The 22,405-nt window shown below is 45.6% G+C and overlaps 1 protein-coding gene across 2 annotated transcripts in view; it reads left to right on the top strand.

The window, feature by feature from the left end:
• Positions 1-22,405, top strand: part of LOC141476903 (WD repeat-containing protein 7-like) — an 86,834-nt gene that overhangs the window by 41,233 nt on the left and 23,196 nt on the right. For both annotated transcript variants that reach the window (XM_074165811.1, XM_074165810.1), the window contains 4 exons: positions 2,996-3,217; positions 14,011-14,197; positions 21,081-21,198; positions 22,225-22,374. In XM_074165811.1, the coding sequence (XP_074021912.1) occupies positions 2,996-3,217; positions 14,011-14,197; positions 21,081-21,198; positions 22,225-22,374 (677 nt within the window). The remainder of the gene's footprint in view (positions 1-2,995; positions 3,218-14,010; positions 14,198-21,080; positions 21,199-22,224; positions 22,375-22,405) is intronic.

The raw sequence follows: 22,405 nt of genomic DNA, 5'->3' as shown, positions 1-22,405 counted from the left end.
GAGGTTATTAATTTTCTTACTGTGATAGGGTGATCAACTGTCCTGTCAAGAAAATGGATCTCCGTGTCACCCTTTAGCATGATTAAAGGGAGGCACGTCGCTGTGAGAAAATACCAAATTTTCATGAGACAAATGAAACTGTAGAAAGGACTACTTTTAGAGACGTTATTTCATTTTAAAATCTCCCAAACGGCTGTCAGTTTATTTGTAGGAAATCATTGCAATTAGTGGTGTGTTTCTGCTAGTAATCAAAAAAGTAAAGGCAAAAATATTTAAGGGTTTATTTTTCCCTACCTCATCGAGAGGCTTGGGGGAGGAATATTGCTGGGGGGAGGGTTGGGCTGTGGTGGTTTGGGGGGTTTTTTGGTCTGGTTTTTGTTTAGTTTCCTGGGTTTGGTTTTTCGAGGTAGCAGACCCTGCGCTGCCGCAGGGAGCGGGGTGAAGCCTATCGCACCCCGGATTGCTCAGGAAACACCCAGAGCATTTCCCGCCCCGTCGTGGCTGGAATTTATTGTTTGGCTAACAAAGAGTTATCTCCTGGACATCTGGGTGCTGGGGCGGCGGGGTCAGTGGGAGCGATGGGCTCAGCGCTGGGCCCGAGAGCCTTCCCGATGGATCCCCTCTTCATCGCTGAGGACTCGTTACCGTCGCCTGCCGGGTGATGCCGGTGCTCTGGCCCATCCGAGGGATGGGACGCAGCTTGTGGGTGCCCGTTGCTTCCGTATTTCATAGAGGTGTTGAGATTGGAAAGGACCTTTCAGATCATCCAGTCCAACCTCCAACCCAACACTGACAAAACCCACCACTAGCCCATATTTCTAAGCAAATTTGCCGGTTTAAGCTGCGAGGTGAGAGCCCTGTTGAGCCAGGATGGGGGATGCGCCGAAGGGTTAACTTCATATCGCCGTAATCAATGGCGAGGCGGCGGGGGGGGAGAGCCTTCTCACCCAGTGCCCCCGCCGTTTAATTTCCTACTGGAAGCGGCACATGTGTTGGCTCTTCCTCTCCGGGTGCCGGGAGCGGCGGCGCGGGCCGGGGGCCGGGGTCACGCCTCGCCCATCGATCCGCATCCCCCCGCCCCGGCTCCAGCATCTGCTCCGCCGCCCGCGCCCGCTCCCGCTGCAGCCCATTAGAATAGAAATCCATAACAGAGCTGTGCTCAGCCAAGCAGGGGAAGAAACTAAATTAAATGGTATAAAACAATCTTGGATGGGGAGTTTGCGCCAATTCGTCTTGATCTGAGATGTCAGGGCGGGCGCTGGCTGAGCACCTGGGATGGGGGCGGCCGCGGGGAGGGAATGGGGTGCCCGGCACAGGAATGGGGGGCCTGCGGCAGCTGCAGGGAGCAGGGCCCTACGTTGGGGTGCCTGGCAAGGAACGAGGGGGGCTGGGGGGAGAGGGGAGGGAGCAGTGCCCTGCAGTGGGGTGCCTGGCACAGGAATGGGGGTGCTGGGGGGGCATGGGGAGCAGGGAGGGTGCACCCCTGCAGTGTGGTGGAGGGCACGGGAATGGGGGGGCTGCAGGGAGGGAGCAGTACCCTGTGGTGGGATGCCTGGGATGGGAACGGGGGTGCTGGGGGGCTGCAGGGAGCAGGGCCCTGTGTTGGGGTCCCTGGCATGGGAATGCGGGTGTTGGGGTGCCATGTGCAGGCAGCCCCTATGCAAATGTTAATGGGAATGGGGTGTCTGCAGGCGATCAGAGCGGGATAAGCGATTGCCCAACAATTAGAACTGTTACATTTTTTGCTTTGTCTGTTACAGCCCGTTTCCATCCTTCTTCCTCCAAAGGCAGTTACTATTGATTTTCTTCTTTCCCTTTTTTTCCTCCCCTACCATTGTTAAGCTTCCTGTTGTTTTTCTCTCCCTCTCGGCTGGCACATCGCTGTCACCGCGCCGTGGTGGCCTGGACAGGGATGGTCTTCTAACGTGGGCTCTAAATCTGGTCAGATTTCTCGTGGGTCCCGTTCCCTTTCCTAGCAAGCCGCCTGGATGTCACTAGCAGAGAGAGACGTACGGGCCAACTCATTAATTCTCCCTTCATTAATCCGTAAGTCTCATTCAGGGCCAGGTGGTGCCTTCCGAGTTCTTGGCAAAGGTTTACTGGCGGCGTGCTGTAAGGAGGAGTAAAACTTCAGTATTTGTGGAGAATATCTGGTAGGACGTTTCCTGGAATGCTGGGAATTAGCGCTGTAGGTAAAAGCGAACTGTCCTTGTCAGGGTAAATGAATACGGGATTTACATTCCAGTCCATTTCTCTAAGATTTTCTTTCTTTACTCTAAAGAAAACAAACTTCATCTGCTTAGTGAAATTAAACATCCCCGGGGCTACATTAGGCTGATGATGTACATTTCAGTTTTATTTAAAATTGATAATACAATGAGTTTTTTTCACTGTTGGTAAGAACGTTTGCTAAAATACCGTGTGTTACATTTTAGTGTAAAAAAAAAAAAAAAAAAATTAGTAGTTTGTTTAATGTTATATACTGTTAGCTAAAATTTAATAAGAATCTGAATGTGATGATGCATTCTAAAACAAAAAGAAGCTTTTATATAATACAAGTGAGTTATCCTAAAAATATTTAAAAAAATAATACAGCCTTATGCAAATTTAAAGTTAAGCAAACCGAAAAACACCTTTCATGAAAAACAGACAAACGCAGAATTCCACAGATCTCTTATCAGCTGAACGAGTAAAACTATGAAATGGGACAGTTTTCTGCTGGCTCTATTTTTCTGTGAGAACTCGACCGGTTTTGAAGGGTGGGTTTCATTGAAGACAGGCCTTGCATGGGTGGGATTTAGACTTTTGTCATGCGTTAGAGGTTTTGAGAAGTAAAATGGAATAATCTCCAGCAGCTGAAAATCCTGGCAAGGGCAGTAACGGTCCTGAAAATGTGATTTAACCTTTTTTATTTTCTCTGGGAAACACAATGTTTGGAGCATTACAGAACAACCCTGCTTTGGCTTTTTCTTATGTTTCTTACTTTTCATTTTAGGTTGTCTGTCTGGTCTCCCCCAAATGAAGAAAATCTCCACGTCCTATGAAGAGAGACGGAAGCAGGCCACGGCCATCGTCCTGCTGGGGGTCATCGGGGCGGAGTTCGGAGCCGAAATTGAACCTCCCAAACTTCTCACCCGGCCACGTAGTTCCAGTCAGATTCCCGAGGGGTTCGGTTTGACCAGCGGGGGTTCGAATTATTCCTTGGCGAGGCACACGTGTGAGTAACCCAGGGCGCTGGTTCCCTTGCTCTGCTGTGTGGGGCAGGGAGGAAGGGGTGGTATTTACATCTCGGTACAAACCGGTTAATTTAAATTACCCTTTCACTGGAAAAGAGAAAGCTGAGAAATTTTGAACACAATAAGCAGCAGCACAATATGAGGCTGCCAGGAGAGAGGGCCACAGGCAGAACCAGTCCGGCGCTGGTTCCAGCTCTTCCGCGGGAATTCCGACATCCTTTCTTCTCCCGCTTAAACCAAAACACGTGCATTTACAACTGCATTTATGTGATTCGTTCTTTTATTTTTTAATCCTGAAAACACCCCTTAGTAGAGAAAGAGGCAGATGAATTTAATGGAAAGCTGTGCTATATGAAGTGTTACGTCTGGACCTGTATTACAATTAGTACTGCAGTGGTGGTGTAATTATACTTAGTACGGACAGTAAAAGCGACCTTATCGAAGATGGTTACGTATCTATGCATTGACAGTTTGTTGTTAATAGTGCAAAATCTACCAGAAGCAAATGTGACTGCAGCACCCTAGTTCATACAATTATTTTGGGCAGGTTCCTGCCCGTGCTGCTATTTGTTTGGTTTCTGTGGAGTCTGGCAGAAGTCCCCTTGGTCGTCTCTGTAAGGTCTCTCTGCGGCGCTACAGACTCGGTGGCAATATTGCTTGAAAATCCATCCACTCTCTGCTTAGCCATAAAATAGTTCCAGCGCAGTGGATTTCTCCTCCTCCTCAGCTTTATCTCCTCCAGTGAAAGGATACCCACGAAGTAGAAAGGTGTTGGTGTGATGTCCCAGCCTGGTATTTGCGGTCAGGGTCTGCTCTGGTCTGTGCGAGCCCAGTCCCCAGCACAGCGTGGGGATTCACCCCAGCAAAGTGGCCCCAAATCGGGACAGGACAGGTGAAGGTCACCGAAAATGGAAATAGTGCTTGCCAGGAGATGCTGTTCTCAGAAAAAGCAAAATTCCTACTACGTGCTTAGACTTGTGGTTTTTCCTTTTTGATGTGTGTCCTGTTACGACTTTCAGACACCATACTACAATACATGCAGGTTAGTTCTCCGTCTTCCAGTGACACAGAAAATACTTTTGGCCCCTCAGAACAGTTGGGGAGCTGATAAGGTGTAGCCTGGTCTTGTGAAAACTGGCGGTAGGACATAAGTGACGGTGTGAACCGGAACTCTTCGTTACAGAAATTACTGGGTTTCCTCTATTTCAAGTTGTGTGTTTGACGCGCTGGTGCTGCAGCAACAGTGCACGCTGACCAGAACTGCCCAGTAACCCCCAGAGCAAGATGCCAGGGTGGGGGACACCAGGGACCTGCTACCACCTTCTGCCACCCGTCTGACAGTGTTTCCGTATTTTCTATTTCAAAATAAGTTATCAAAATGAACTACTTCTTCATTTATACTGTTAACACATGCAGCATTTTTGCTGTATAGATTGTGCACATTGTGATTTACTGTATTTAAAAAAAATAATAATAATGGTGATAATGCCTTTTTGAGAGGGTGGAATTCTCTAGAAATCCAGGCGGTGACCTTGCCTGACACCCTGCATTAATCTCTGTTGACCTTACAAATAGTTCATGAGATATTTAATTATAAAATGCCACCCAAAGAATTTCTCATTACAGATGCACCACATCACACTTAAACTGCAGCTAATGCTGTGTTTATAAAGTTAATGGGCTGATAAATCTGACTGACTGTTCTGGCCTGAATATGAAAATGCTTGATTCTGTTGTTAACGCAGTGTATTTTCCAAAGCATCTGCCATCAATATAGTTATTAATGATAAGCGTTTTGCCCTTTAACTCACTCAGTGTCATAGGCGCCAGTGTGTCCACAGCATTGAGTTATTTATATTGTTTTTGCAGGCTGCGTGTCTGTACTTCCTTCCAGTTTTAGGGTTCCCACCTTCCCTAATCGGTGGCAGTCACTCCGGATTTGCTGGTTTTGGGAATGATAAGGTAGCCAGTGGTGAGGTCCCTGATGCAGACTCACGGTACCATTTTTCATTTTTTAATTATGATGTCCCAAATTGGTCGCGGCTGACCTTCTTGCCTGTTGGGCAGGAGGGGAAGCAAGTGAAATTCCTGGGCAGAAATAGAAATATCCTTGTCTGTGTAATTGTGATGGGCTGTGCCGCCTGCTCCTCAGACACTTTCTCCATTACACAGCCCTGGTCGTGAAATGTCTCACCTTCAGGTGGCTCAGCCCTGTCTCTGGAAACCCTCAGCCAAAACAATTAGGTCATTAGGTTGGGATGAAGAAAATATTTATTTTTCAAAGTAAATACAATTTCAGTGCTGTCTTCCAGGCTGGGAGAGGACCAGCAGCATGTGGTGAGCACCACAGCTCAGGTCTCGAGGTCTAGTACAGAACTGTTGCCATACAAAGGGCTTCAGGTATTACACGTTATTTTCCTCTATTTTGGATTTTTACTCTTTTGCGTTATTTGCTGCCTGATATTCAGGCTTCACCGCTCAGTAGTATCTTCTAAAAGTCCCATCACTGCAGCCTCTGAATGCCTTTTCTAAGCAATATATTCATCTTCACAATATTGCTGCTGGAGCTGTGTCTGTATATGTTAGAGAGGGGTTTACCTTTCAAGACGTGCTGTGGCTTCTTTACACATTTGTAGGCACCCAAAAAGTAAGCAAGCACGAGACTAGTCGGGGTGTGCAGTCAAGTATTTCCTGTGTTTTGTTAGTTTGGGGGTTCCAGCATTACGGACTTTTGTATGGTATCCCAAATGTATTTCATCTGAAAATGGAATTTAAGACAGGATAAACGTGAGCCTCTTGGTGATGGAGTTCATCTGAAAATAGAATTTAACGCAGGATAAACGTGAGCCTCTTGGTGAACATGGGGTTTTTTGCTCCATCACCTGCCTTGAAACCTTTTCTAATGTCTTTAGATCCGTTAGTTCTGTGCTGTGAGAATATTTTAGTTGTCGGTCCAGCGAGGAGGAGCCGGCTCCGGGAGAGGCGGTGGCTCCCCGCTGATGGATGCACCTTCTGCCAAGCCCATGGGCTGAGCTTGCAGCCGCAATTAGCACAGACGAGCGAGCGCTCGGGCTCCTTGCGTCCAGGAGCAATAAATCAGTTGAGCACCTGAACAGCAGCCTTTCACAGCAAATTAGGCAAACGGGCTCAGTAACTTAATTTGAACAAGCCCAAAAACACAACAGCGTGATTAAAGCAAATAACTGGTTTTATTGTTGATAAGGAGCCTGCCAGCAGCACCGGCCGTTTCCTTGGCTGGGTTTTTAGATCAGTTATGCAGAAAACTACCCAGATTTGTACGGATCCCATGGTTCGTGGCATTATTCTCCTCATTTGGATCCGTACATTTGGGTCAGGATGCTGTGAAATTCAGTGTAGGGCTAAGTCCAAAGTGTGCTTTTCTTCCTTGAGCTGGTGTGATTAGATCTGTGTTTCCAGCAGAGTTTTGTCCCTGAAGGAAAAAAAAAAATGGAAAAATGGTGGTTTATGAAAATCTATATCTTAGCCTCAGAGATAATATTTAGAAAAAATAGTCAATCCGTATGGCAGAAAACGGTCAATCTTTGTGGCAGATATTATGCCCTAATTTAAATCTGGTTTTTGGCTTGAGCAGCAAAATCAAATCTCAAAAAATCGTATTTGCCTTTTTCCCCAAATCCTGTAGGGGATGAGTGATTTGCATTATATATATTTTAATCAGAGGTTTCTTTTTTGAATATTTAATATATTCTGGCTATTGTCATGGCTGTATCTCAGGAAAGTAAAATCTCTTTGTGCTTGGACTATGAGGAAGCCTGAGCACCAAACAAGTCCCCATCAGTTGTGTTTTCTACTGGTCTGAACGCCTCCGTAGGTGAAGGCTCAGCTTTGAGACTGTTACCCCATTTGGGGGTCATTAAAATTCAAGATCCTGTATTTTTTCCTCCCCCTCCAGCTTTGCAGAGTCCCGCATGCTGCTTGGAGGAGCCCCGGCTCCTTCCCAGGAGGGTGTCAGACCAGTGTCTTGCCATCCCTAACCACCTCTGTGTCCATGGACCTTTCCTCTTCCTGCTCTCTGTTTGCAAACGTTCAAGCACAGGCTCTTGCATGAAACACTGGGCAAAATGCAAACAATTCCACCAGAGAACACTCATGTTTTCATCTAATATGAAAAAAACCAAACCAACCTGTTTTTGCAGGCTGCTTATGGGGCTACTTGGGTTGTTCTGCCGGCAGCTGAGCCTTTGCAGGGCCAGCTGCTCCTGCGGGAAGCTGCTTTAAGATGAAAGGCTTGGTGCAGTGCCAAATATCCTGAAAAATCTGCTCCTCTAATGTGTCCGATATGAGTGGGGACAATATTATCCCCGTTTTGCAGCCATCCCCACTGCTCCTCGCAGCCCCTCCTGGAGCCGGGTGGGATATGCAGGAGTGGAACATTGCCAAAAAGCTCACAGACTTTGTGAGGGGTAGAATTCCCGATTTAAGCTCCTGTGAGTTCAGGTGCACAGCCCTGTGTTTGGATGTCCCGAGGGAAAGGGATGCGCAGGAAGCGGTTCGAGAGGAGAAAACCAAGTAAAGGTAATATCGGGGTGGCAGGATGTGCCACGATTGATTGGAATGGTTTTCACTTCCACGTGTTTGCAAGTGTATATATGTTTGGACTCCTTAGAAACAGCGTTTATGTGAAGGTCTCAGCCCAGTGGGGAGTGTTCCTGGGCACTGAGCAGCTCTGCCGGGGCAGGCGGTACCCGCTCCATCGCTGGGCTCTCCTCCCCTTCCCGCCCCCACAGGGGCTGGCGTTACCCAGTCCTTGCCTCTGAGCATCTGAGGATTTAAAAGCAGTTTCTGTAATATCAACTTCTGCATTTAAGTGGGAAATTCAGAAAAATACTCTTTTTTGTTTGTTTCTACAGCCATTTTGCTTATTTTTTTATTAAGAAGTGTGCTGTCAGAGGAGCAGAACTGCTGCTGCCAGTACCACGTGTATCTGGAGGAAGATGTAGCTTCCGCTCTGGCTGTGAGGGAGACCAGGGAGCAGGGATGCTCTACCTGCATCATTTCTAGATTTTGCAGCCGTGGTTCATCATTGCCAGAGATGTTTGTTGCCAATACAGAGATGTATTACCTGAGAGTTGTTCTTTCCTTCCCGACGCGGGTGGTGTAAGGTCCTCTCGACTGGAATCTGGTGACGAGCAGCCAGGCGGGTGGGGGGCTGGAGAGATGCCCCGAGTCCCATTGGTGGCACAATTAGCAATAACACTCTTCAGTGAGAGAGATCGTGCACAGAGGCTGCCTTATCCCTCCATGTTCGTCACACACGTGTTGTGCTAAAGGGAAAAGAGGGCTCTCTGCCTGAAAAACATCTCAAAAAATGGTGGGTTTATTTTGCCGTGTTCTCTCTGGCTGGTACCTGCTCTGTGTTACATTCAGAGATGGTGTTTGGCACAGCAGGTAAGCTGCATTTAAATATTACACCTAACCAGCAAGTAGCAGTGTGTTTGAGGGTTCAGTTACATTATCTACATGCAAGTATTGCCAACTGGAAATATGTATTCTCTGTGTGTCAAACAGGAAGACCAAAGCTACACGTGCTTCTTGCTGTTCAGTGTCTGTATCGAAGAAAATAGTGCCCAAACGTTGTCAATCGATAGTTTGCATGTTTAAAAAGAACACTTCAGAACAACTTCTTTATGAACTGCTGCTTCATAAGCTGTGACAAGTCAATAAATCAGCCCGTGCTTGCCTTTGTAATGAGTGAGATGAAGAGGAACCAAAACTAATTTAATTCATCATACAAATTAACATTATTCCTTCATTAGGGTTGCAGGTGCTGAGCCAAGCATCCCTACCTTAAAAGGGATGGAGACCCCTAAAAAAAGGAGAGGAGTCGGAGTTTTACTGTCTTACAGATATGTGTGATAAGAATAATGGTGAACCCAGGACAGCAGTTGAGAGATATTATGCTTACTCATTTTAGGAAGGAGAAACGTGGGAAAAAATATACAAAAATAATTGGTATAATATTGCTTTTGAGGCAGCTAGAAGGGATTTGGGTTTACAATGGATGGGTTGATTAATGCTTAGTATTATAATTATTGGAAACAATTTCTCTTAACTGTTTTGGAGTTTCTCTTGACCTTTTTATTTTTTTAATTAATAGTCTTTGCTGGGAGCTCTTGCTTTCATTGGGAAGAAGGTGGGATCTGCTGAGTAAGAAATGTGTGAAAATCATAGTAGTCTTTTTTTTGCTCTGTCCAATTGCATCTTGAAAGCCTCCAGCGATGGGGACTCCACCATGTCCTTGGGGAGGTTGTTCCAGTAAATGATTGTTCTCACTGTAAAAAAAAAAAAACCTCTTTCTGATGTCGATACGAAACCTTTCACAGTGCAACTTGGACCCGTTGCCCTTTGTCTTCTGCATGTGGCTCCTGGTGAAGAGAGAGCCCCTGTCCTCTTTGTAGCTGCCCTTTAAGTACTGGAACACTGTGATGAGGTCCCCATGAGCCTTCTCTTCGCCAAGGAGAAGAGACCCCACTGCTTCAGCCAGTCCAGCTATGGGTGTGCTTCCCAAATCGAGGGGACAGGCACCTTGGGGAGAAAGGAGCAGCTCAAAATAGCCACGTGTTGCTCTCCTGGCTTTGCGGTAGCTGAGAATAAAACACGTTGTTGGTAGGGGCACGTTGATGTATCAGACACCAGGGCTATGGAGAAGGTTAAGGTGGGATCCCCGAGTTCCTGTGTTGACTTGACTTGTTCCGTTGATGTGGTGCATCCTCCACTGTCCTGTGTGTCACGGGTTGTCCAAGCTGCTTAAGAAAATTCCTTACAATTATGTGTAATGAGAAAACCTCTAAGATTAACATAGACTTTGGTCAGGACTGTGATGGAAAAAAACAGCTACTTCCTATGAGATGATGATCATTTTTATGGAAATAGCTTTATTTAGAAAACATTATATAATTTAGATTAAAATAAATAGTGTGGTTTAATGGAATTATGCAATTAACAGGAATGAAAATACAAAGTTTAATGCACAGTTATGACCCGAGCCGTATTGGCTTTCTCCTTCCTGCTAGATTCTAAACAAATTTTGGATTAAAATAATGATAGTTTACTCTTTCTATAGCACTGTAATATAATTTCATAGTTAGAGGAAGAATGCATTTAAGGCAGCATAGTTGAGTTCTCTCCATAAATTGAAACAAGTCTGATCTAAACCTCATTTACTGTCTTGGAAGAGAATTGATCTTGCTTTCACATTTGATTCCCCCACTGCAGCTTCTGAGAGGAAGAAAAATGGCATTGTTAGGTGGGTTTAACCGGACCAGGCTTAGAGTGAAAAGACTGGGAAACCGGCTGTTAGAAACGTTTTCTTCTTTTGCCTTTGTTTCCCTTTCTAATGAATGATGCAAAATCTTAAGGATGCTTTAAAATGACTTGGGGGCAGCGTTCAGCCGGGCCCACGCAGGAATGTTCTTTGCTGTCTGTTTGCTTCATATAGAAAGCAATATACATTATGCTGTTTAATAGAAACGCTGGGGATTTACTGCGTCTAGGATTGATTGTTTTCACCTGTTAAACCTCTGTTAAATTTCCAGAACTTACATGGATAATTAACACGGAGGAAATGTTCCCCTTAAGACTAAATAACATTTCTGATGTTTTTAAGTCTTCCAAGTGAATGAGAAGACTTGCCTTCTGATCAGATATAAGGGAAAAAAACCTGCATATTTTTTCTTGTATTGTTAAAAAATGAAATCTTAACTGTGCAGTGAAGCACTGGGTTATATATGCACTGCAGAAACGCATTTGGTTAGGACGTATTTGATTTTCAACCCCCTGAGAGGCTGTTGCAAGTCTCGGGACCCGATGGTGTCCCACCTCTGCTCAGCTCCGCTCCCCCAGCTCTCCTGCAAACCTTCACTTTTTCCATAAAAACAAGAAAAAGGACTTTCAGCAAGTCACAGATGTCGTAAATGTACATTTTTGCTAATCCCAACTTCTGCTCTATTTTCAGCCCAGGGGAGGCTGCAGTAAGAGTTTAGATTTCCTGACGAGCTAAGCAGGGCCTGCCTTCCTCTAGGTGGGATTGCGGGGATGGGACTTCAGTTCCTTAGAGATCACCAGCAGAAAGGAAAGCTCTCCTCCCATAAGTTCAGAATAAATGGAAGTGTCAGAATTACATCAAAGGCCAAAAAAATGCTGAAAATGAATTCTGTAAAAATTAAGAAATTTGTCATTGTGTGTGATTGAAAAAAAAATAATTAAAATAATCTTTTCATCATTACGTCTTCAGAAAAAATTCTTCAAATAATATGACCAGTTAATTTTTAATTTGGGCCTAAAAATATCCTCTGGTTTTATACCTGTCTGAAAGAAGAGAGAAGATATGTAATAAAAATTCACTGCACTAGAAGTAGGAGGGGATTAAGGGGTATGGATTTTTAACCCAGCTATCCAAATTTATATTTCTCTCTTTCGGTGGACGTTTCACACAGGTATATGTCAGATCAGGAAAATATCATCCAGGAAGGGTCACAATTTGGTTTAATTTCTTGTAGAAAAACACTGTGCCCATGAACAAGGGGAGGAAGGGCAGATGGAAAGAAATTAGAGCCGTGATTCTTCGCTTTGGGGTTTTTTTTACATAAAATCAGAAAAAGCTGCAAAGCAGGTTAAATCATACTCTTGGAGTCCATCGTTTTTATTTGGTTGGAACTTGATCTCGTGGCAAATTATGAGAATGGGAATCAGAGTTATCAGTGTCTCGTTCATGCTAGTGCTATTGATTTTCCTGGGCAAATTATTTAATTTTTTTAAATCTATCGGCAAGCTGGGGTAACAATGCTGACTGATGGAACGTGCTTAAAGCTCCGGAGACTCGGCAGGGAAAGGGATTTTCGCAGTCCAAGGGGCTACACACGCTGGAAATAACTGATAAGTTTTAGTATTCAGGTCATATTTTCATTACTAGAAATGACGTAAGGATCAAAGACTCACACCTTCATTTTAGCGTTGAGGTAAACACCAGAAAGCGTAGGCAGGTGTTTGGCAGGGGGTTGGACTAGGTGATCTCCAGAGGTCCCTTCCAAGCCCATGTCATTCTGTGATTCTGTTTGACTGTGCCCTTTGGCTGGGTGTAGCTGTTTGGGGGGGTGTCCGTGCTGCCGCACGGGGTGTTTCCTGTGAGAACACACAGAAGTAGCTTCAGAGAACTGGCAGCTTTGCTCTCTCTGCCCTAGATGCTGAAAGCACTTCAGTGCTTGTGGCCAAAATTGTATCCTTCTCTACTGGTTGAGAAGACTCCTGTCTGGTTTTGGTGCTCCTGAGGACTCCTGACGAGGGGGGAAGTTCTCTCCAGGGGCAAAATCACTGCCTTCTCACTGGATTTGCCTCCTGTGCTGCTCTTCATTGCCCTACGCTTGTGCCACACATCTGCCACTGCAGAGTGAAACAGCTGGAACAAAATTATATTTCAGTAGAGATGTGTATAGGAACGTCATTTACATTTCTGTCAAGTTACTGCTGGGAGGAATTCTGTCTAGTAACTCGCACCCTGATTTTTAATGAAAGGAGCTTTTGTGGATTTGTTTCTTAATGACTTTACCTAACAGAAGGTACATATATAAGTCATCAAAACTTTTTTACTAGGGTAATCTTTTTATTTTTTGTTGAAAGAGCCTGATGTTATCTGGATTTCCAGCAGGAAAGACATTCCCCCTGCTTATAGTGATTTCATGGCCGAGCCCTTGGGAAAGCTGGAGGAGTGAGCCCAAGTGCCACCACGAGCTGCGTTCTGGGTTGATGGGACCTGTGCTTGTCACATCACCACCGTGGCCCAAACTTCTACTAAAACACTGTTGACTGGCTGTTCTCTGGCCTGTTTGGTGGTTCCGTGTGGGTTCAGGACCTGCCCGGGCTGTGGGGGGAGGCTGCGGGTCCCAGGGCTCTGCGGCAGCTCAGAGATTCCCAGCGAAGAATCTCCGCAGCCACAATCAGCAGAGCTTTTCCAGGGCTAATTACCTCTTTACTGCGCTGACTCTAATGTGACATGTTTATTGCCTTAACTAACAACTCATTAGCTTAGTTGATGTTTTTGTCAATATTAATTCGTTCATTTAAGCCAAGTCAAAGCTTAAACAAAGATGTCCAGGCTGAGGAACGGGCAGCAGAATGACTTTTGTTTAGTTCATCTGTTTCTTGAGCTCCATTTCCCCAAGGTAGGTGTCAGCAGGAGCGATGCTGGGAGGGGTCCTGTGGAAAAGGCAGGAGTATTTCATTGGAGTAATGTTTGAGTAGTCGTGCTTTTCAGTAAGGTTCTTGGATTTGAGACATAAAACTCACACAAACTAGAGCTTCGTGGCCTGCTAAGAAGAAACTTGGAGTTCTTTTGTTGCACACGTGTAAGGGGTTAGTGTGAACAGACTGGAAAAGCATGTCTGGTGGCTTTTCCGAGCGCTGAAGATGAAGGCAGTTTATTTAAGAAATAAAACAGCTAACTCGTAGTGAACACTTCTGAAAACTAAAGAAAAAACTCGTAAAGTCAATAGGTGATTGTAATAGCAAGCTAAGTGAATTTTATTAAGGGGTAGCAAATAATTATGTAGATATAATGATAAATTATCTTTATCAGGGGTGTTGCTTGTTTTGACTTTCCTTTGCATTTATATATGTGTAATTATTTTTAAAATAGCATGCTAAATTAAATTATTAATGGCGTTCCCTGCGGAGAATAATTCGGGCACGTTGAAGCTGTTTTCTCTCCTGAGGGTGGGTCTCTGGCTCTCTCCCGCAGGCAAGGCGCTGACGTTCCTGCTGCTGCAGCCCCCCAGCCCCAAGCTGCCGGCCCACAGCACCATCCGCAGGACCGCCATCGACCTCATCGGCCGTGGCTTCACCGTCTGGGAGCCCTACATGGACGTCTCCGCCGTGCTCATGGGCCTCCTCGAGCTCTGCGCCGATGCCGAGAAGCAGCTGGCCAAGTAGGTAGCCCCTTTAGTCCCTTAGAAACCATTATTTCCGACCTGAGGATCCTGGTTTTGCTGCCATTGGGTCAAATCCTGCTGGCGGTGGTGCTTGGCACGGAGTAACTCCTTGCTTCAGGTTTAACATGCAATATATCTGTCTGCCTTTAACGTATTTATTTTTTTTTTACGCTTTCTTAACTGTAAAAATAGTATTTTTGGAAGGTATTTTCCACCCATGTGTCTGAACACATGGATAGTTTTTTCCCATGGTTTTACAAGCCATCCCGTCAGGATGGGAATTGTTTCGGAAAGTGCGTTTTGGAAAAGGTGGATATTTTATCAACAGCAGCGCTATTAATAGCATCAAGGTAACTTGTAGGTTTAAGGAAAGAAATCATAAACTCAATAGACCACAGCCCGTCTCCGGGGTCAGAGAACAACTTATTAAGATGTCCTAAATCAAGATTTATAGGGAATGCTCCCTTGTACCTCTGCTCTAACCTCCTGCAAATAAAATCTTCTTTCAATTAGGGATTTGTAATTGGGGTTGAGGGGGGGCAGATTTCATAAGGAAGTCTGACACTTGGACATAAAATGCACAGCAAAAATCTAATATGTTTGTAGAATACATTTACAAAATAGAAAATGTTTATATCTTTTTTTGTGCGAGGAACTCTAAGTGCGTTTTTGTTCCATTTCTTAAAATTGACTCTAATTGTACACCTTCTCGTTCTGTATACACAGGTGGGTGTACGCGTTGTTACGCGTGATAGTGCCGTGTACTGTCAATCTCTCCATCAAATAATGATGGCTAAATGCATCAGGGAGGTCATTCAGGTGACCTGGGTAACAAGGGTAGTGTCTTGCCTTTCTTTTTAATGCGTTTTGTGTTAAGATAATGGGATTTTTGAATACTGGCATTCGGGATTTATTTAATGTGTGCAGCTTTGCTGGACACGAGTAGCATTTTTGTTGAGTATCTACACATTTTATGATCTGAGGCCTGAAATATATTAAATTTCAACTCGGGCCCCGATTCTTACAGGAGCAGTCTGTACTCGCACCGTTAAGCTGATTAATGACAACAGGACTATTCGCGCAGGAAAGAGTTTTGCGATATAGTCCTTCTATTTATTTTTTTTTTATTGTTTGTTGTAAAATTGATCATCTCATCTGAAATTTATTCTAAATCTCTATCTGAACAACTTTTTTCTCTATGAGGTTTTTATTAAAAAAAGCAAAGCACTTAAAGGTGCCAAAGGAGAGGCTCTGATTTCTATGTGTAAATAGAGCAAAAATCGGCAGGGACAATAAGAAGCACCCACCGTAGGCTGCTTATCCGAAATAAAGCAGTGCTGGTGGACTTCAGGTAATTGGCTCTGAAAGCTGTTTCAAGCTTCCTGCTTTTAACGGAAAAACCTTGAAAAATGTAAGAAGGTGTGCGTTAGTGGCACTGAGACAAAACTGTCACTCCTCGGCACGGGGCTGTGGCGTAGGGACAACCTGGTCCCCATCAGGACAGAGGGAGCAGGCGGCTCCTGCGCCGGGGGGGTTCCCTTCGCCAGGCACAAATCTCAGTTACTTGGTTGTTACTGTCAATTAATACTGTGGTAATAAAGTTCTGCAGGCATCCACTTGGAAAATGACTGCTACTGAAAATATTTAAATGTAGTGATAATTTTCATCACGTAAAATCCAGAAATGGCTGATGTTTTTCCTCATTAAACCCGGTGGCGTTGTTGCCGTTGAGGAAGTTAAATGCTGGGGCTGTCGGCAGCACTGGGCTGGGGGCTGTTTGCAGGCACAGCATCCTCTAGTGCTTTCTGAATAATACTTTAATTAGTGCTCTTCCTCGAGTGATAATTTGTAAGCCATCAGATAAACTGTTCCTGGGAAGCAGTTTCTCTCCTGCAGGAAGGGGGCTGGCTGCTCTCTGTTTTCTTTGCGGGATCGTTGCTTGGGGGCGAGGGAAAACCTAGTGTCTGAAACTGCCGAGGTCGTCATAATTGATTGTTTAGGAGTTAATTGTACTGTATTTCCTTCCCTAAAGCGCAGAGGTTTATTTTCCAGCAGGTAGTGTTTTGCGGGATGGCATTGCTGATGTCTCTCAAGCTTTCTGGGAGTATCCCAGGGCGGGATGTGTTTCAGCTTTACGTGAAAGGGGAAGGAAAGGTCTGCAGGACTTTCAAACTATTTTAAAACTGTGGCAGGGCTTCAGTGGCGCGGTGGATGTTCATCCACGCGAGAAGCAGTGTGCTTAGCTGACGGAGGGGGTTGTTTAGCTGACGGGTGTTCTTGTTTACAGCATTGCAGTAATAATGTTACTTCAAGTATTTAAAAAAATCCTGAAACAATTGGCCGGTTTTCTGCTTTATTCTAAAGAGTTTGCTAAATCAGAGTGAACGCTGCTCTTTTATGTGTCGCTGTATGAACCTGTGGAATACCCTTCTAATTAGAAATTAGCCAGGTGTTTAAACTATGTATTTATATTTTTAGTTACTTTTCTGGTTTAGTGCAGAATTTCTTTTGCCTGTAGCCATAACGTTTAATGCTGTGGGCACTTTTACACACCCGTAGTAGCATTTAACCATAGAAATTGGTTTCACATCATACAGTTCTGAAAACTGCTCTGTTAGGAATGAATTTTACTTTACAAATTTGTGTTTACAAATGTTTGTTTATAAACACACACATTTTAAATGCTACATGCAATAAGGAACTGACCGGGGTTGTCTTAATACCACATACGCACCTTATCATCCGTCTGCGGAGGGGGTGAGGATTCTGGCTTCCTTTTACGTTGTACTAAGGCAGATATTAGGCATTTTATGTGACAGTTTTAATTTCCTCAAGATTTAAAGAATGAATGTGTTGGGGGGAAGGGGAGGAGTGTTAATGCAGAAATACGTATAAACTGGATTAATGATGTTATTTGTCTGAACGTCAATGACTTCGGGCAGTGTGACAAGAGAAGCCCCAATGTTTTGCCTTCCCAGAGGCTCTGCGAGCCCTGCTGTATGTAAATGCAGGCTCGCAGCGGCCGGGCCAGCGCGCCTCTCCGGAAAGGCATTTCCATCTTGCGATTACATCCTTGGCTGTCACAGAGATTAGTCTGGCTCTCTGTCCGCGCAGCTCTGAAGAAATGAATGGATCAGCATGTAGCCTTGAGGAGCCCCACGCAATTTTCATCATGATAAATTGCATAATAAGCGAGAAAGTGTTTGCTTATTAATCCATAACAAGGTTTAGATTGAAAATGGCCTGTTACACTCCTGACAGACACCGAGCCGGCTGCGGCCGGGCGGAGAGGGAGAGGAGCGGAGCAGCGGCGTGTGCGGGGGGTTAAGTGTGCATCTTACCCTCCTGCTGCCCTGCTGAGCTGCCCCTTTTTGTGCCTGATTTACCGTGGACACAATAACGGCGCGCAGCTGCCGGGCTCCTCTCCCTCATGCTAAGGACGTTTTATGAAAGAGCTTTTTATGGCAGGCTTCTGCTTTAAAAAAAAAAATCACTTCACATTTATTGACCAAAAAAAATAGCAGTGTTATTCTTTTTTCCCTTCTGAATTAAATGAATATCTGAAGTGTTATCCAAAACTCTGGTGTTTATAACTCCTCCGCTCTCCCAGTTCGTCCTGGTCCCCAGAGGCTGTGCTGTGCTGGCCATGCTGAAGGAAACCGCTCAGTTGGGAGGATCCAGAGTATTTCTCTAGCATTTATTCGGCTTTGGTTTCTCGGCATGGATGGTGGTAGGGTCATTGCTGTCCATTGGTTTTGCTCTTTGAATTACAAGCTACAGTTTGATATAGGTTGTGATATAATATACTCAGATTACCAAATTGCATTCTAATTGATCCGTGTATTTTTATATGCATGTGCGCGTACTAAAATAATGAGGCTAAATCTCTTTAGTTTTGATTGTGTTTAGTGGAAAAATTTTACTATACTTTTATATTCTTATGGATTCCATCTGTGGAGCCGTAGGAAGTCTAGCAGGGTCATCCCCAGCTTTCAAGTCCGATGGAACGTTTTTAAAACGTAGCCTAAACGATTGCTGGAACTGAGGGTTTTACAGGAGAAACGTGAGCTGGGATCTCAGTCCGGAAGGTGATGTGGCAACATACAGCACGCTGCCACCACGGAAATGATTTAAACTTGGAAACCGCCGGATTTGTGTCCGTGTCAGTTCTGGTTTAGAGCTTTGATTCCCAGGGGATGGAGCCGAGGAAGAGGACCACCATGCTCCCTGGCTTTGTGCCGCGGAGGGACTTTGGTTCCTCCCCTTCTCTTGGCCGTCACTTCCAGGCTGCCCATGCAAACCCGAGCAGTTCAGAGGTGTGCTTGATTTGAGGGTTCTGCTAAGTGAGATGAGATATACCCACCTTCCCTTTTTCCCCCTCCCTCAGGGCATCAAAGGGAGGTCTCCAGCCAGAGGAGAGGAACGGAGCTGAGTGTCCATCATGCAGAGCAGCGGCTTTCCCTGGAAAGCGAGATGGCCCCATCCTGACACTCTTCCGCAGGTCCCTGTGGAATCACCCCACCTCTCTGTGACCAGCTGGGACAGTGCCAGGCTTCCTTCTTTGGGTCCACTTAGCAGGGATAGCAGTCACGGTCTTTACCTTTTATGCTGAGATTTCACATTCTTGGTCCCCTGAAGTTTTCGTCTGGCATAGCTTTATGGACGTCAAGAAACATAGAGATCTGATTGCTGCATTTTTCTGGTCATTGCCATCAAAACCTTTTCCATCTGCCTTTTTCCTTAGTCTGACCTAGAGCTCTTCCCGGGTAGCTGCTTGTTTTCCACTTGCTTTAAGAATCAGCTTTTTAAATGCATCTTCCTTATTTTATGTAGCTAGCTAAGTACATAAATATTACTCTGAAGCTGTGATAACTTGTTTATATGATTAGCACAAGTTGAAACCGTTATTCAAATCGCATATTGGTTGCCCAAAACCTCAAGATGTTCAGATTACTGGCGTGGGGGAAGTTGGTGATGGATTTGGGAAAAGGGAGAGCATCGTGCCCTGATGAGGAGGGTCCTGGCCACTGAGAATCAGCCTTCCAGAAACCAGCTACAAGGCGCAAATCAAAAGCACAAATAAATGCAGTAATAGATCCGGATTTTTTTACTGTGGTTTGCAGGTGAACTGTTGTCTCTGGCGTTAAAGGGACCGGCTGCATCCGTTTGTCTGTGTGACATGTACAGAAATGATTCCTCGGATGTCACTTAACGGTGCGGTGGCAGGATGTCAGGGCAGGATGAGGAGGAGAGGGACACCACGTGCTGCCCGCTCTTGCTGGCCGTAGGGAAGCCCCACAGCCCATCCATAGGGGAGCAGAAGCCTGGTGTGAGAGGCAGCTTTCCCCCGTACGTTAGTCGTGCATCCGTCTTGTGTGGGGCGGTGTGCCATGAGCCGGTCCCCTCGCGGGGGGGCTGGAGCAGCTGGCCTGGCCCGGGGGGGCTAATCTCTGCCCACATGCTGATGAGTTCACAAAAAGCCTGTTGCTTTTGAGGAAAACGCAGGCTTTACCAAGCAGCCTGTAAGGAAAAGGGCTGCTGGCAGAAGCACCGAGCCTTTGTAGGGGAAAAGGGGGGCTGAGGGTTGGGGGTTTGATTGCTTTTGGGAATAACGAGCCCCTCAGAAAGCTGGACTTTGATCCCTCCCTCTTCCTGCTTCATCACCTTTGGCTGTGACATCCAAACAGGACTTTTTAACTTGTATTCAAATACAGTTTTACAAGTAAAAGGCCGATGGGACCATCTTTATTGTTGCAGAGGCTTTATTGGCATGAGCAAAGGAAACTATCTTTTGTGTTGTCTTTTCTTTCTTATTTATTTTTTATTCTGTATTTATTATTTTCTCTCCTTGCTGCAATCATCACAGCGGAGGAGGTTTCCTTTGCGGGGTGGGCTGAGTGTTTCAGGTTAATCCCAGCACATGCTGGTTCCCAGGTGTCGCCTCCCCTTCTTAAAGCCAATTCCATACAGGAGCACGTTCATCCCTGCTTTCCCGGCGGATAATGTACAACCAGGCTACCGCAACTGGACTCTGCTGTGCTACATACAACAGTGATAGCTAAAATAGCACAGCTTTAAGAAGGGAAGCTCTCAGACAAAAATTAGCCAATGTGTGGTCGTTGTCAGGTATTACCAGATTTTATTTTTGCTTAATGTACTTATTGGCTGCTTACTACCTTTTTGTTTCTTGCCTTTATCTTGTCATGGGAAATATGAGCATTGTGTGTGGAAAATGTAGATGCCAGTTAATCCCTTACTGTTACTCAAAGAATTGCAGTTAAAACCTCAGTGTTAGAAGTTCTGAAGAGCCTTTGAATAATTTCAGCGATTAGAAGGCATGAGGTACAGGGCTGTCTGTCATCCCATCGTGCTGCTGCCACTGACTCGTGTGGTAAAGAAAATCAAACCCAATAGATTTGGTGGGTTTAGTTCTTCAGGAAGCTCCTTGCTTTTCCCTCCTGTAACCAGTGCTTAGCTGAATTAAGGGGAATTGCTACAAACAGGGTATTTTTCAGCCTGCCTTTAAAACGTTGTAAAAGAATAAACCATAAATTCTTGGGCAGACATCCTGCATTGGCCTCATCCTGGGTTGGGTGATATGTATTCAGCACATACAGATAATTTGTTAACAAGGCCTTTTTAACACTTTGGACAGATGCGCATACTGTTTTCAATCTTCATGGTTAATTATTCGATTTTGTATTTGATGATAGAACACCCTGACTCCTAATCACTGCTCATTGTTGGGAGTCCATTATATTCTAACTGTTTGAGTGCTCCCGTTGACCTTGAACTGACATTATAAGCTGTTTCTAATCTTTTCACTCTATATTTCTAATGCTCCTTTTCTCTCTCCCCTCTTTGTCTGGTGCCCGTTTAGCATCACAATGGGGCTGCCCCTCAGCCCGGCCGCCGACTCTGCCCGCTCGGCGAGGCACGCTCTCTCCCTCATCGCCACCGCCAGACCACCCGCCTTCATCACCACCATCGCCAAGGAGGTGAGCAGGGCACCGGCAGCTTCTCCTCCCACCTCTGGGGCTCCAGCCTTGCCAACAAAACCCAGTGTCCCTCCCCAGAAAGGGGGACAGCGAGTATGATGTTTGTGTGCCTGCAGGAATGGCTTTAAATGAAAGAGGGGAGATTGAGATGAGATCTGGGGAAGAACTTCTTTGCTGTGAGGGTGGTGAGAGCCTGGCCCAGGTTGCCCAGAGAAGCTGTGGCTGCCCCATCCCTGGAGGGGTTCAAGGCCAGGTTGGAGGGGGCTTGGAGCAACCTGGTCTGGTGGGAGGTGTCCCTGCCCAGGGCAGGGGGTGGCACTGGATGGGCTTTAAGGTCCCTTCCCACCCAAACCATTCTATGATTCTGTGGATCTGAATAGCCCATCATTTATGACAGGAGCCGTATTTTACTGGGTCCAAAGAGTTGTGTCTGCCTTAATTTTTCAGAACCTGGTTAGATGAACTTCCAGTAGCTGTGTATAAAATGCTGCTTTCTTTATGCGATGCACACGTGAGCCTGATAAGTCTGAATTTAGACAGAGTGTAGGTGAGCCCTGGGGTGTGGAGGGCAAGGAGGAAGGGACACGGCTGTGGGGTCAGTGTCCTCTGGCGATGGTCTGAGAGCCAGCCCAGTACGGGCTGAGCTCAGGCAGTAGATGGACCATACTCGGGCCAAAAAAAGCCCCTTATAAAGCAGCTGCCAAATGCCCAAAGGTAGATGTTCCAGTATGTGAAAATCATGTAATCCAGACCCAGGCATCTGCTTATCTTGACCTTCAGTTTTATGAGATTAAGAATGACTTAAAACAGGTAAACCCTTGTTTAAAAGCTACCTCAAGGATAATCATTAGTGGCTCTGCTGATTATGAGTAACTGAGCAGGGGAAATAATCCCTATGTCTCAAAGTAAAGCAAAACATCCTCCCTAGGATGGGTTTTCTTAAGGTAACATGTAAAACCATAAGCACAGATGGAGAATAATATTTAGAGAGTCGGCGTTTCCCCGAGTAACCCCGCTCTTTGGTAGGTGCACAGACACACCGCCCTCGCGGCCAACACGCAGTCCCAGCAGAACATTCACACCACCACGCTGGCCCGGGCGAAAGGGGAGATCCTGAGAGTCATTGAGATCCTCATCGAGAAGATGCCAACCGACGTTGTGGACCTTCTGGTGGAGGTAAGGCTGGTCTGCCCTCTCTGCTGAGGGG

This window comes from Numenius arquata, chromosome Z (assembly GCF_964106895.1).
Source record: "Numenius arquata chromosome Z, bNumArq3.hap1.1, whole genome shotgun sequence".
NCBI classification, from domain to species: domain Eukaryota; kingdom Metazoa; phylum Chordata; class Aves; order Charadriiformes; family Scolopacidae; genus Numenius; species Numenius arquata.
Note: the sequence above shows the minus strand (reverse complement) of the source record. Positions and strands in the feature narration are given on the sequence as shown.